General features: G+C 50.7%; 4 protein-coding genes across 4 annotated transcripts; 1 reads left to right on the top strand and 3 right to left on the bottom strand.

Annotated features, from left to right (window-relative positions):
• Positions 1 to 163: 163 nt before the first annotated feature.
• On the top strand, positions 164 to 3,745 carry PV06_04756 (uncharacterized protein). The gene is made up of 3 exons (XM_016405687.1): positions 164 to 3,248; positions 3,323 to 3,364; positions 3,416 to 3,745. Exons 1-3 carry the CDS (start codon positions 266 to 268, stop codon positions 3,478 to 3,480), a joined length of 3,090 nt encoding a protein of 1,029 aa, XP_016263893.1. The 5' UTR covers positions 164 to 265; the 3' UTR covers positions 3,481 to 3,745.
• On the bottom strand, positions 3,624 to 5,510 carry PV06_04755 (uncharacterized protein; the record flags this gene model as incomplete). Its single annotated transcript, XM_016405686.1, has 4 exons — positions 3,624 to 4,049; positions 4,108 to 4,416; positions 4,455 to 5,141; positions 5,201 to 5,510. 4 exons carry the CDS (start codon positions 5,508 to 5,510, stop codon positions 3,868 to 3,870), a joined length of 1,488 nt encoding a protein of 495 aa, XP_016263892.1. The 3' UTR covers positions 3,624 to 3,867.
• Positions 5,511 to 5,770: 260 nt separating this feature from the next.
• On the bottom strand, positions 5,771 to 7,955 carry PV06_04754 (uncharacterized protein; the record flags this gene model as incomplete). The annotated part of the gene is made up of 4 exons (XM_016405685.1): positions 5,771 to 6,982; positions 7,029 to 7,153; positions 7,210 to 7,505; positions 7,562 to 7,955. The coding sequence occupies 4 exons, from the start codon at positions 7,953 to 7,955 to the stop codon at positions 6,199 to 6,201; spliced, it is 1,599 nt and encodes a 532-aa protein (XP_016263891.1). The 3' UTR covers positions 5,771 to 6,198.
• Positions 7,956 to 10,095: 2,140 nt separating this feature from the next.
• PV06_04753 (uncharacterized protein) lies at positions 10,096 to 12,470 on the bottom strand. The gene is made up of 2 exons (XM_016405684.1): positions 12,296 to 12,470; positions 10,096 to 12,247 (listed from the first exon to the last, which is right to left on the bottom strand). Exons 1-2 carry the CDS (start codon positions 12,431 to 12,433, stop codon positions 10,160 to 10,162), a joined length of 2,226 nt encoding a protein of 741 aa, XP_016263890.1. The 5' UTR covers positions 12,434 to 12,470; the 3' UTR covers positions 10,096 to 10,159.
• Positions 12,471 to 14,246: the final 1,776 nt, after the last annotated feature.

Here is a 14,246-nt window from a genome sequence, read left to right as displayed (position 1 = left end):
TGAATTAATTTGCCCGTAGATGCGCTTTAGAGTGAGCGGCGATGTGGGCAGGTTGGCCAAGACTTGCATGAGTCGCGAGACTTTCTCTCGGCAATGATTTCTCCCGACGGTTGACTCGCGCGACAAAAATTGTTATGACACACGAATTGAACAAAAGTCCGCAGCAAGGACTTGTAGAGCTCGTCACTGACTTCAAGCTGACAAGACCGACTTCAGCGAGTCCTCTCGGTCGGTTTGCCTTGTAGCCGTTGAGTCCTACGACCTAATGGCCAGTCGAGCTCTTGGTACACGCATCACGTCTACTACTCCTGCAGGTACCGCACATTTTTACTCCAAAAACTCTCTCCACGTCCCGGTATCACCCTGTCGTGCTTCCTTTCCTCCTGTCCTGACATCCCGATCCACGAAAAGGACTGTTGTCACTTCCGGCCTCTCCTCTAGGGACACACAGCACCCTCTCTCTGCTATCCACCGAGCCCTCTCTTCTTGTTCCTCAGTGACGAGTCGAACGAGACACTTGTCAAGCACGAGAACCATGGGTGCCACCAAGATAGATGGAAAGGCGATCGCTCAGAAGATCAGAGAGCGTCTGGCCAACGAGATCAAGGAGAAGCAAAAGTCTAATCCGCGTTACAAGCCATGCTTGAAGATCATACAGGTGGGAGACCGACCAGACTCGACCACCTATGTGCGCATGAAGTTGAAGGCAGCCGAGGAGGCTGGTATTGACTGTGCACTGTCACACCTTCCTTCCGAAATCTCTGAGCCTGAACTGTTGCAACAAATCACCGAATATAACAATGACCCCTCTGTCCACGGTATCCTTGTCCAACTACCCCTTCCCAAGCACATCTCGGAACATGCTATCACTTCTGCCGTTCTGGACGAGAAAGATGTGGATGGTTTTGGTACTTACAATATTGGTGAGCTTGCAAAAAGAGGTGGAAAGCCGTTCTTCGTCCCTTGCACACCGAAGGGAGTCATGGTGCTCTTGGAAGAAAGCGGCGTCGAGATCAAAGGCAAAACAGCTGTGGTTCTCGGTCGGAGTGATATTGTAGGCAGTCCGGTGAGCTATCTTCTGAAGAATGCAGATGCTACTGTCACGGTCTGCCATTCCAAGACACAGAATCTTAAAGAGGTGGTCAAGCAAGCTGATATTTTGGTGGCTGCAATTGGTCAAGCCCATTTTGTCAAGGGAGACTGGCTGAAGCCTGGCGTGGTGGTAATTGATGTTGGTACAAACTATATCCCGGACTCTTCGAAGTCGTCGGGCCAGCGTCTAGTTGGCGACGTTGACTTTGAGGCTGCAGTCGAGGTGGCTTCCCAGATCACTCCAGTTCCCGGCGGTGTTGGCCCGATGACGGTTGCAATGCTAATGCAAAACGTGGTTGAGTCGGCCTCTGCGTACTTTGATCGTCTGAAAGGTCGACACATTACCCCGCTGCCCATCAAATTGCAGTCACCCGTTCCATCCGATATCGCCATCTCCAGGTCACAGCACCCCCGACACATCACACACATTGCTTCTGACATTGGCATCTCTCCTAATGAATTGGAGCCTTACGGTGCGTACAAAGCAAAGGTCGACCTTTCTCTCCTCTCCAGATTGCAACACCGTAAGAATGGAAAGTATATCCTTGTCAGTGGTATCACTCCTACTCCGTTGGGAGAAGGAAAATCGACAACCACTATGGGCTTGACGCAGGCTTTGGGTGCACATCTAGGCAAAGTGACATTTGCGAATGTCCGACAACCTAGTATGGGACCAACTTTTGGAATCAAGGGAGGTGCAGCAGGAGGTGGCTACAGTCAAGTCATTCCAATGGATGAGTTCAACCTTCATCTTACTGGTGACATTCACGCTATCACCGCTGCAAACAACCTCCTAGCTGCCGCAATTGATACTCGCATGTTTCACGAGTCAACGCAAAAGGACGGGCCACTCTACAAGCGCTTAGTGCCAAGCAAGAAAGGGAAGCGAGAATTTGCTCCGGTCATGTTCCGAAGATTGAAGAAGCTTGGGATTGATAAGACAAACCCAGATGATTTGACCGAAGATGAAATTCGTCGCTTTGCGCGATTGGACATTGATCCTGAAACGATCACCTGGAGAAGAGTCCTTGATGTTAACGACAGACATTTGAGAGGCATCACGATTGGTCAAGCTCCCACAGAAAAGGGGCATACTCGACAGACTGCGTTCGACATTTCTGTTGCCAGCGAGTGTATGGCTATTCTCGCGCTCAGTAACGACCTCAACGATCTCCGGGAGCGTCTTGGCAGAATGGTCATTGGATTTTCCAAGGCTGGCGATCCGGTCACTTGCGATGATATTGGTGCAGGTGGCGCACTTACCGCGCTCATGAGAGATGCCATCAAACCCAACCTCATGCAAAGTCTCGAAGGCACTCCAGTCTTCGTGCATGCTGGTCCATTCGCCAATATCAGTATCGGAAACAGCTCCGTGCTAGCTGACAAGTTGGCGTTGAAGCTGGCCGGAACTGAGCCAGACGAAGACCATGAAGCCAAGGCCGGATTCGTCGTGACCGAGGCTGGCTTCGACTTCACCATGGGTGGTGAGAGATTCTTCAACATCAAGTGCAGATCTTCTGGCCTCGTGCCCGATGTCGTTGTGGTGGTTGCCACGATTCGAGCTCTCAAGGTCCACGGTGGTGGTCCCGAGATCTCAGCAGGCGCACCACTTCCTGAGGCGTACCGCACCGAGAACATTGACATGCTCAGGGCCGGCTGTGTGAACCTCAAGAAACATATTGCCAACGCCAAATCGTACGGTGTACCCGTAGTCGTTGCCATCAACAAATTCGAGACAGACACCGAGGCGGAACTGAAGGTCATTGAGGAAGAAGCCCTCTCTGCCGGGGCCGAAGCGGCGGTCCCTGCCAACCACTGGGCAGAAGGTGGCGCCGGCGCCGTGGACCTGGCCAGAGCCGTCATCGACGCATCATCCAGGCCAAAGGACTTCAAGCTCCTGTACTCTCTCGACGGCAGTGTACAGGAGCGCATCGAGAAGATTGGCAAGGAAATGTACGGTGCCGCGGCGGTCGAGTTTAGCGAAGTGGCCCAGAAAAAGGTCGACATGTACAACCAGACTGGGTTTGGAAACCTGCCCATTTGCATTGCAAAGACACAATACAGTCTCAGCCACGATCCGGCCCTGAAGGGCGCTCCGTCTGGCTTTACTGTCCCCATTCGGGACGTCAGACTCGCTGCCGGAGCTTCTTATCTATGTGAGTCTTTTTTGCTTCCCCTGGTGCTCCGACCGTGTGCAGCCCACTGACTCCTTTTTTTCCTTCTCAATCAGATGCTCTTGCTGCCGATATTCAAACGATCCCAGGTCTTCCAAGTAAGTCTGCTTTCCTTTCCTGGTCCGCACGTCTCTCTGACACACTCGCAGCCGCACCGGGATACTTGAATGTAGATGTGGACTCTGAAACCGGCGAAATCGACGGACTGTTCTAAGTTTCATGTGTTACGGTCGGCGGTTTTGGAAATTTCACCACATGTAATAGGGATGATTTGTAACGATTTTCAACAACAAACAACAACCACGAAGAGATACCCAACATTCACCATATTGGTAGACAAAAGAATTTAGTTATAGGATGAACAAAGGGCTTTTTTTCAAATTTTCAAGAAAAGCGAATTGATTGTTCCGTCGCCCTGGCTTTTTTTTCAATAGCGCTGTCCGAATCCTTTCACATTCCTCATCCTCGAGACCAACGTGGAGGGAGAGGGGTGGAGAGTATCATTGGGTGTTCCTCCAGGCTCTCCGACAGTGCCAACCTCTTGTAAAGGTTTCATCCCACATCATGCCCTGCTTGTTCTTCCGTCCATGGGCCAAGGTGGTTATTCGACCAGACAATCAGGGGGCCAGTCGAGGGGCGGACCTACTGATAGCACCTTGGCCATTGACCTCATTACGACGATGAACGGTAGTGAGTGTTTCTCCTCCTCCTCCTCCTCCTCCTCCTCCTCCTCCTCCTCCTCCTCCTCTTCGAGCCTCTGGATCTCTCTGGCCGCATACCTCCCTATGATCGACGTGGTACATGGCATTGTCAAACAGACGCCTCCTCTTCTTCGTCATACCATTTCCTCCTGTCTTCATCGCATTGTTCACGAGACTAGACGCAAAAGTATGACGACCACCATCCTCAGAAGTACGTCTTCCCACTTGAATTGTCTCAATCATCCAATCGAGTTTCGACTGCGGCATGTTCTCAAGCACACCTTTGTGCCTGGTGTGCCTGTAGGCATACCCTGCCAATCCCAGGCCAATCAACACAAAGGCAGACAGCGCAAAGGCCAAAAACACGGCCGAAAGTTGCACAATGTCGACCCGCACGCTGATGCTCCTCGGTACGCTAATGAGGTTCTGCGTGTCTTTCGCATCCAGACCTGCGTGAATCTCACAAGGTCCTCTGGTGCCACAATACCAGGTCGCCTCCCGTTGACACTCTCGCTGATGAACCTCGCCTGGTAATTCTGCACGGCGGCCTGGGCCAAGCAGCTGCGTACCATGCCGTCGGGGAAGGCGGCGTACTCGTTGTCCACGCGGCCCGAAACTCGGCTGATGGTGCACTCGATCTTCGTGTAGCTCACCGATTGGATCGGACCTTTCCCGAAGTCGCAAGCATTGTCCTCGTCATTCGGCTTTCCGGTCATGTGATGCATGTGCACGGCAGCGAGCTCCAAAGCCATCTCGCGGACCTGGACGCCTGTCTCGTCGACCTCTGTATTCTTCATTGCCGCGACAAGCATCAGCACATCTTTTAACACTTCATCCTCGTGATAGTCGCCGTGCCACCAGCCCATCTCTTCATTACTGGTGTTGAACTTGTCCGTAGAGATGATTTTCTGCAGACCCGGAATCTCATCAGGCATGACACCGGTGCAGTTGCTGACGTCTTCTAGGCTGACAGCCGTCTCGTATGTCGGTAAGCAGTTGAAGGACCAAGACGAGTTCCATTCTTCAGCCCGGTATCGCCAGTCGACTGTCGAGTCGGGTACGTAGTCTAGGAGTTGATCATGGGGAAACCTTGCGCGGTCGAGGCTCGTGAAGGTAGCGTTCCAGGTCACCGGCGTGCTGATGATACAATCGTGAAACCGCCATGCAACGGATCCTGAGATCTCAAGAGGTTGATCTCATGGCTGCGTCGGCTTGAGAACCGTGCAATGGGACCAGACACAAGTGCGACGACGGAAAAGAAGACCACAACAATACATTGTGCCAACAACTTCAAGTGGCGAACAGAAAGGGATCTCCATCTGAGGAGCAAGACCACATCAAGAGCTTCGCCGAGTGTGCTGATTGTCAACAAATCTTTAAGTGGTATACTGCGCTGATCTGTCTCGGAAAGACTGGACTGCCAGCACCAACGAGCACAGGCGAATATTGCAACGGCGCTAAGTGTGGCGATGACGACGTTCAATACCGCTTGTACATCTTGAAGCCTCCATGCTTGAGGGAGATCTATCCAACCGGCAGCCATTGGAATAGTGAATGGGCTTCAGACAGCTGTGATAGAGGGCAGGGAGTTGGTTCTCAGCTTGGTCGGAAGTGGAACGCCATTGCGATTGCGGGCGATGTTGATATATCTCAGGTTGATGAATGTGGTCATGCCTCAGGCGAGGATTGGGATATCTAGGCAGCTGAATTTGTACTCGTAGCGAATCTGAGCCTTTGTGTGCGAGCATGGTCTCGAGGCTTTGTGGCATTCAATGAGAGTCAAGTCTAAGCGAGGGATGCTGCCATGTTTGGTGATCCGAAAAAGTTGCTGCGAGACGCTGCACCGTATTAAGCCATAGTCAGCCTCGGCATCGCTAAGAAGACCGTCTTCAGCCTGACTATGTTTCTCGAATCCTTTGGTTTGCCTCTCGAATGATGGTGATGCGTCTTTGATGGTGTGGGTGTTAAAGCTGAAAGTATTTGGCCGCTTGGTAATCACGGAAACAGAAACAAGAGCCACCCACGTCTCGTTCCAAGCCGCCTTGGAGTGCGCGCAATGCGCCAGGCTCGTTTGTACTTGGGCAACACGCTGATGTGAGCATTCCAGGCAGCTCCCCAAGCTCGCCGTTCGTTGTGAAATTGAGTACTCACCACACAGTACACAGACCCATCTCAGGAGGGTGCAATATATTCTTCATCGAATAAGCTGTAGTCCTGCAAGAGGCGTAGAACTAATGTGGCTTTGGTTGTCTTTGTATCGCAACCTGCCAACGTCTCTTCCAATATTGTGCCAGAAAGTCATTCCACAAGAACCGTCGAAGGATTTTCTCGAGTGTTTCCCATCTGCTAGTCTCGGCTGGATATCTGTCGAGCGTCTGTTGAAGTACCAGAAATTTGTCCGAGAATGGTGCCGACATGTCGAGGGCATCTGCGGCAGCAAAGGCAATCCAAAGGAGACAATCCTTGTGCTCTTTGTGGAACTTGTCCAGGTCTTGCTGAGGCCTGGGTTTCCCACCGCCCACTAGTGTATCTTCTAGTTCTTGTAAAGTCTCATTGAAGTCATCTCCTAGCTTCTCTTCCCCAAAATGCAGCCTCAAACAGCAGCCGATGAGGCCGTGACACAGTAGGTGTTCTATTGGCACAGTCCCCAACATAGATAGGCATCGGAGGTCGGCAATGATGTTGAGGAGATTCCGCTCACCCGGCGAACTCGGTGCTGAGCTCGCAGCACTACTGGTACTCGGACTGCCCGGGCTAGGGCTACCGCTGCTTTCATTCCTTGTCATGGCAGACAAGGTGGCGATGATGCCGATGATCTGAATCGACAATTGCCCTGCTAATGCCATGTCGTTGAACGCAGAGGAGACCTTCGATAATGATTCGCATACTCTGGTGCTAAAGGGTAAGGAAGGGTAGAGGGGTAGATCGTTCCGCAATGGCGACTCCATGGTAAGTTGAGACATGCTTGTCATTGCTGCATTCCGCTCCTTGACAAAATTCCAGAGCGAGAAATACCTATGCTGGTCAGCTTATTCAGGCATTCTGGTCAGGGATCTCATACGCATCCAGCGAGGCGTTCACAAAATGCTGCCAAGGTGTATCACCCTTCAAGTCGGCCCGAATTGCTCGTATCCGTTGCATGGCATTAATGTGGTTTTCTGCGCCTTCATGAATACCAAGCATGTACTGTAAGGGCGTTAGTACGTGTGTGATGGAATACGACAGTAAGAAAGACAACTCACATCTATCGTTGTGAGCGCAGCAATCGTTACAATCGTGGCATCATCCGCGCATGTCTCCTCTGACAATAGCCGGAGTCGAAGCTGGGCGAAAGCGTTGGCACGGTGAAGAGCTAATGCGTTGTCTTTGGACCAAGGGAGTCTCTCTTGTAACAGCCAGGATGCACGACTCAGAGCTACTATGGCTTCAAACACGACTGCGCGCTCGAGTGCAAAGGGGAACACCAAAGATTGGTATGGCTTTGGATGACCTTCGAATGCAAATGCTCTCCCATGTTGCGGAGCCCAAACCTGAAGGTCTGCAGATCGTGTTAGTGTGGTGAAGATATGCGGAAAATTGAAGAGCGAGAGTTACAATGCTTAACCATGCGAGGCACACATCCTTCCGAAGGAATTGGGAAATTGTTGATCGGTTCCGTATGGAAGATGTTGACCGAGAATCTGGGTGGCCGGGCTGCCCTTCTCAGTTCTACCGCCTGGTGGCTATCAACAGGAGATTTGCGTTTTCGAGGATGTCGGATGGATGCCAGTTCTTTTTTATCAAACTCCCAGGAAAAGCGCTCAATTGCAGATAATGATGTCTGAGCTGTGCTGTTTGATGTCTGGACCATGAGTTGCGGACGAAAGGTTGGCTGAAGTTCCTCGGTGTCATGTTTCAGATGAGAACTTGTATGAGCAGAGACACCCTGAGTAGTACCAGTCTGGTTATCGACCTCGACTAATTCCTGTATCCTGATCGACTTTGCCATTCCGTCGTGGTAGCTCGAGAAACATGGTGCGGCTGGGTGGTATCTTGAGGCTCAACAGGATATCAGGACAGTAAATCTGAAACCGTATCGCTCATGAGACGCCTGAATACCGGATTGGGTTAACAGTTCAATGCACGAGATCACGGTCAGAGGCCAAGAGGCCGCTTACGCTTGGTCAGCTAGTTGATTTTCACAAACAATTCTCTGCTTGACTTCGTCCCGCCGAAGGAGCGACATGCGTAGACCTGTTCTGACCAGATTGTGGCATAAAATAATGCCCTTTCGTGGGAAGGAATTGTGCTGATACTCGAGGATGATTGGCTCGTAAGCCGATGGGAAACTCGTCGTGTTCTCGAAGGTGAGATGGAGACGAAGTGGGCGGTGGTCCATCAGGCTCGAAGTTGAACTCTGCTTTAGGGGTGAAATAGCCTTGACACCAGAGCAGTGAGTGGTCGAACCCGCCGGTGGATATAGATGAGCAAGGGCTTTAAGCACCAATCCACATAAAGAACTATCTCCGTGATATCCAGACAGTGCTGACATCCGCTTGTTCGGGTAGGAATCATACAACGCGGGGTCATGTAATGGACTGAACTGGCAAAGGCGGTTGTTGACCAAGCTCATCGTCCGTCCTGCTAAGACATGCACTGGTGGCCTTGATTGGGTCGTATCCATCAAGCGAGATCAAGCCGCGGGACTTGAGGCGCCTTTTTTCCGCCCTTCTGCTCATCCGCCAACCATGCTTTCTGTTTCCCTCCTCGGCCGAAACACATGGCTCACGCTGACGGTGGACCAAGTACGAGTACTCGTACTTTACAGCTCTACGAACATTCCGAGGTCGAGCTAGGGTGCGAAGCCTCGACGCAAGTAGTAGTCGAAGTGTGAGAGGTCACTTCGGGCACCAGGGATTCAGCCTGTTCGCTTTTCGTGACGATGATCATCGCCAACACCTCGCCTCAGACTGTTCCTGCATGACGGAGCCGGTGAGCCATAGCACCAACTCAAGGGGTGCAACTGTAGACGCGTCGACACTGGTCACAGTCGACGCATTCGTCAGCCTGTCAGGATGGAATTGCAATTGCCGCTTCCATCCAAGCAGCACCCCGACGGGTATGGTGAACGTCAGCACTGCTACAGTAAAGGCGCGCTTCAGCCCTACGAGTATCAATCATGCAATCATGACTGTGGATCTGTATCGCTGCGAGGCGCTGTCCGAATCGGCCATCGCCTCTCAAAAAGATAATAGCCGCAGGGTATAGCCTGACAGCGGTCCTTTATGTGAAGTCCCCCCCTGGTCCTCGGAACAGGCTATCAATTTCCATGTACAGTAGATATGTCTTTCAGCGAATGGCTCTGAATCGTGTCTATGAAGATCTTCAAAATTCGAGCAGCATCAAAAAAACAGAATGCACGGTGCCGTCTCGGAAGATAGAGGAGAGATCAAAAATTGTGGAGATTGTCACCCTCGAGCTTTGAATATACGAGTGCTGTAAAGATCGTTTTGTCGGGCTGCAAGGATATCGATCGAGTTACTGAGGCATGACGCCGTCGACGGCCTTGTCGTCTATCCAACCCAAATGAAGGAGGATCTTTCTTGACCTCATGCTCTGTCGGATCACGTATTATTTCTTCACTTCGGACGTTGAGGTTGATCCTTTAGCTGCTTCTTGTTCCTTATCTTCTTCCTTGATTTCAATTATCTGTCGAATGAATCAGTCTCCGAAAGCATCACCTGGACATTTAAACCCCTCACGTTGTTGCCTGTTTACCTTCGTCAGTATTTGCTCCTATGCATTCGAGTGCGCAACCGGCAGGATAACACATACAGTCAGCGCAATGACCCCAGTCTCCATCCTTCGTTACGTCGACGCGTCCACCACAATTCGGACATTTGGCCATGGTTTCAACGCCTCGGGAGGGACTCACGGTCGGAAGCGGACCCGTGAGGAGCAGACAGTAATTACTTTTATGTGACGAGTGCCTGCGGGTAATATACGCTTCAAAAATGAAGATGGAGACGAAGAAGAAGACGGAGGAGCAACATCAAGGAGGGTCCGAGTATCGTATCAACAGATGCCATTGAATGACGTAAGCAAGAAGTCGGAAATGGGGAAGAACGCTACGAAAATGCTGCTACTTCCTTTAAATCAAGCGCTGTGGCTAATCTGTGCCTTGAGAATGAATTTACATTGATCACAAACCTACTACCACCGTCTACTCGTTGCCCTTCCGAGCGTTTCTAATGAGGAGTGTCGATCCAGAGGCTTTGCTACCACCCCATTGACTGGAGTCGTTTGCGACTCACTCAGGTTTTTCCACACCTCAGAAATTGTTGCTCGTTCTCGGGGGAGGACAGAGTATTGCAGTCCGTACATCTCACTTCTACCAAGAGGCGGCACAAAGCGACCGGAGCAGAGCCGGAAGATGACCTTTGGGGAAAGATAGTGTTGGCGAATGCGAGACCCAAGCTGGAAATATTGCTCGAAAATTTGGCGAAGAGACAGTGGCGTAGACGACAGTCTGATGTAGGCTACACTTGTGGCCAACGCTTCGTCATCTTCGTCTTCGCCGTTGTCCCTAGATGCGCTGTCGGAGTGCTCTGTACCACTTTGGCGCGGTAGTTGGGACTGCTCTGTGTCCAGAAGTTGAAAATGAACACCACCTGGAAGTCTTTTACTGTCCTTGATTCTGAGCATCAGAGCAAACAGGGGGAAGTGATTCAGACAGGCCAAACATGTATCTAATGTCGCTTTCAGAGAAATTATCGCCATCCGCGCAAGTGCAAACGTAAGATAAAACACCACAACAGTGGGCAGCAGGAAGAACAACAACGTGAACAAGATTGTCCCGAGTAGAAGTTGGTCGAGGTCGTAGTCGCAATTATCAATTCTGTTGCGGAGGACGTTTCGTTTCTTTCCACGAAAAAGGTGAAACAAACTGACAATGATGGTCAGTTGCCAATTGAAGATACGCGCACTGGCGACGTAGAAGGAATAGATGTGGATTGTCGTCAGACTAAGGAGATCCGAGAGAATGGCGATAGGCATGCTGGCTCCAGCAAAAGAGGAGAAGGCGATGAAGTAGACAATCATAGGCAATCTTGGCAGGATCAACATCACTGTGGTCGAGGACCAATACTCAATGACCCACAAGAACAAATCGCCCATGAACGCGGCGAGTTCGGTGTTCAATTTCAGGCCACCAGGATACGACATGAGCCATCGTATGACGCGTTTTAGTCCTTCAACTGTATATTCATTGAGAACGGTCCCAATAAACTGCGCAGTGGCTGCTGCATTATCACTCAAAAAGCTTCCGAGAGCGATCCCGATGATGACATCGTTAGCAACTAGCCAGAGAGAGTTGTAGAAACGGATGTAGTCGCTGTTGGTAGTAGGAAAGGATGACCACGTTGCATGACGTCGTCGGAGCAGGGAGTATTGCGTTGGATAATATGAAAATTGTTGTAGTCGTAAGTGGACTTGCTGGCAGCATGCTGAGATGTCTTTCAGGGCGAATACACCATTGATAGGTTGACGAGTTTCTGGCAAGTGTAGTCGTTTCAGAGGCAATGGCCACTCAAGAACTTGCAAGACACCCTCGGCAAGCATGCGGTGACCAATGATGGCAATTTTGAAGAGGTATAACACGGTCGGGAAGGCGTAAGTCATGAAGAGAGTCCAAAGTGACCATGCTGCAAAGGTGTAGAGTGACTGGGCGGATTCGACGACTCTCTCACTGACTGACAGGCTTCTTTTCCTCCGTGGGCCTACCAGGGGAGTATTCTTTTGCAGCAGGTCTGCCACCTCTTGCGCACAATTAATTTGACGGAGAATCGATGTGAGGGCCATTTCTTTTCTTGTTGGCGCATGTCTGACGACGGTGTGAAACCGCAATTTAGCAACCAAATGATTCACTCTATCCTTCTCTTTCTCTTCCTGCATCTCGACTTCATCTGCGAGCCACCGAGGCCTCTGAGCTGTACGACCGAGGGCCAGTGACATAGGCTCAAGAGACATGTATTGCATCTGGGTTGGGTTCGGCGGGTCGAAAAGAACTATTTGCACAGATAATCCTGAATCGGGCGGGCAATAGATGTAAGGCCGTTTCGCGCCAGGAACGGTAAAAGCGCAGATCTTGCTGGGTTCGAAGCAATCTGGCAGATCCGGATAATTCAGAGTGCCCAAGACGTACATATTCGTGCGGTCACATAACTGGAATATTCGTACCACCGGGTATGGGCTGTCACGAAATAGAGTGCCCATTCGAAGAGCGCTCTCCACGCTGCGTACCTGTGCCAATTAGACGTGTGCGCAAAAGTTCTTCTCGGAAAAGAATACCTCGACATCTTCAAGAACCGTGATGACAAACAAATCCAGTTCTGAATTCCTCCATCCTACAATTACACCAGGTGTAGTTGTCCGAGTAAGGCTGTTTGGCCAGAATACTCGTAGCATGCCATCGTTGCTCTCAACCATGATAGCATTGTGTCAAGGCTCAAAAAGAACCCCGTCGGCGTAGTTGTTCTCGCGCTGATATTCCATGCGCAGGCATTCGCGGATGCTGCATACCATTCAGTTTCTTTGTAATCTTATGCTCCAACAATACCTCGGACTCACAACTGTTCCTTCGTGCGCAGCAAGGCGATCTAGGGGGATTGCGAGGGCGATGAAAATTAAGGTAAGGATGGCAAAGCCTCGCGTGGCTCGAGCCTGCGCATTCATATCAGCTTGGTCACAGGAACACTGAGATCACACTTACCACAACGCCGTGGTCCCAAGCAAATACGGAGAGTTCGTAGAGTCTTGTGACAAGATCCCAACGCGCTGTAATGTACCCAGCAACGAAGATGGCGATAGTCAAGGAGGAGAAAGGGTGCATCCACGCAACCTGGCTTTGGGCGACTTTGGTACTAGATTATGTTGAATGTTTGCATTCGGCGATACAGCACTGGGCAATGGCTATATTAACCTTGGAAGACCCTGTCCCAAATTACGGCCACGACAGCAAGGACATTGGCAATCTTCCCGCAATTTCACCCGCGGTTTAGCCGGATGCACCTCGTAAAGCCGGCGCCATACTCGTATTACTCCCAGTGAGTCGTTGCACGGCGTTCCTGCATACTGCTACTTCAGACTCGGTCCGTACATAGATATACACGTCGTTGCCATCACAGGTAGCCTACCAAACCAGCTCTAGAGATTTCATTCACCATACTCAACACATGCTCTTTCAGATAAAGTTGACTGTCTTGCTAGCTTAGTTGTCCTCTGAAGTAGCTTTCGTGATGTATGCATTCTATCAAGAGATGCGGGAGGTGACAAGAGCGATACCTTTATTCACGAGCACAGGTGGTAGCGAATATCTCAAAGCATTAAGCATAGTTTTCTACTCATGAGCGACAGTGTGGCAAGTTCTCGGGCTCTGAACAAAGCCTTGTTCTCAGCAAGATTACCTATACATGAAGCCAATACGAGATACAAGAATGATTTGCAGTAATCTGCGCTCTCTACATATCCATGAACACAATCTCTTGTCCAGCAACACGTGCACAGGTCCTCATCGTGTCTCCTCCTCTGTCATAGCCTCGTTGAGGATAAGATATGCCAGGCGAGGCGCTATCGATTATATAGGCTTAGCGCCTTCGGCTATAGCCGGCGCTAAGCAGATCGCCATTTCTTCTTTGACCACCTCATATCTAGACTTCTCTTTCTTTCGTATCACAATGATAACTGTAATCCGACAAAGCAACACAGGGGCCGTGTGAATCTGTGGTACAAGAAGCCTCTCTTACCGTGGAGGAGTGTGTCAGATCTGTGAAAAAGGTGGGAAGGTCGAGATGAGCCTGTGCAGGTAGCCGAAGCGAGGCACTCCAGCCTCTTTGGGTCTGGCGATCAGGTTCCATAGATTGACTAGCCAGCAGACCATCTATCAGACATATCACAAAGGTGAGCCTGCTAATTACGTTGGACGAAATGAGCAGCAGTAAGTGAATATTACAGACACACTCTGATCTGGGCTTTTGCTGTTTGTAATTGTCGATTTACTGCCACCGGGTGCATGCATACTGGATGAAACTGATCAGCCCAACGCACCTCGTCACACTGCGAGATCAATCAACTCTCTGCCTCTGATCAATCAAGGCCTCTTCAGATCACAAAAAGCGTCGCCAAGATCACTGTCGCTCCTGCCTCTCATCGACTTGCGGCAAATCAGAGCACAGGATCGATTTACGCCGCCGAACGAGGTTAGATCCATCCTGGGTCGATCTGAGGCACTGTTTTGGAACTA

This window comes from Exophiala oligosperma, assembly GCF_000835515.1.
Source record: "Exophiala oligosperma strain CBS 72588 unplaced genomic scaffold supercont1.4, whole genome shotgun sequence".
Taxonomy (NCBI): domain Eukaryota; kingdom Fungi; phylum Ascomycota; class Eurotiomycetes; order Chaetothyriales; family Herpotrichiellaceae; genus Exophiala; species Exophiala oligosperma.
The sequence above is the reverse complement of the archived record's forward strand: the minus strand, read 5'-3'. Positions and strand labels throughout refer to the sequence as shown.

What these genes read in the sequence shown, in the direction of transcription:
- PV06_04753 (XM_016405684.1), bottom strand. Translation starts at nt 12,433, where the DNA reads ATGGTTGAGAGCAACGATGGCATGCTACGAGTATTCTGGCCAAACAGC. An exon ending in CGGTTCTTGAAGATGTCGAG is followed by an intron (nt 12,248 to 12,295) that starts GTATTCTTTTCC and finishes TAATTGGCACAG; the next exon opens with GTACGCAGCGTGGAGAGCGC.
- PV06_04756 (XM_016405687.1), top strand. Translation starts at nt 266, where the DNA reads ATGGCCAGTCGAGCTCTTGGTACACGCATCACGTCTACTACTCCTGCA. An exon ending in TGCCGGAGCTTCTTATCTAT is followed by an intron (nt 3,249 to 3,322) that starts GTGAGTCTTTTT and finishes CTTCTCAATCAG; the next exon opens with ATGCTCTTGCTGCCGATATT. An exon ending in AACGATCCCAGGTCTTCCAA is followed by an intron (nt 3,365 to 3,415) that starts GTAAGTCTGCTT and finishes ACACACTCGCAG; the next exon opens with CCGCACCGGGATACTTGAAT.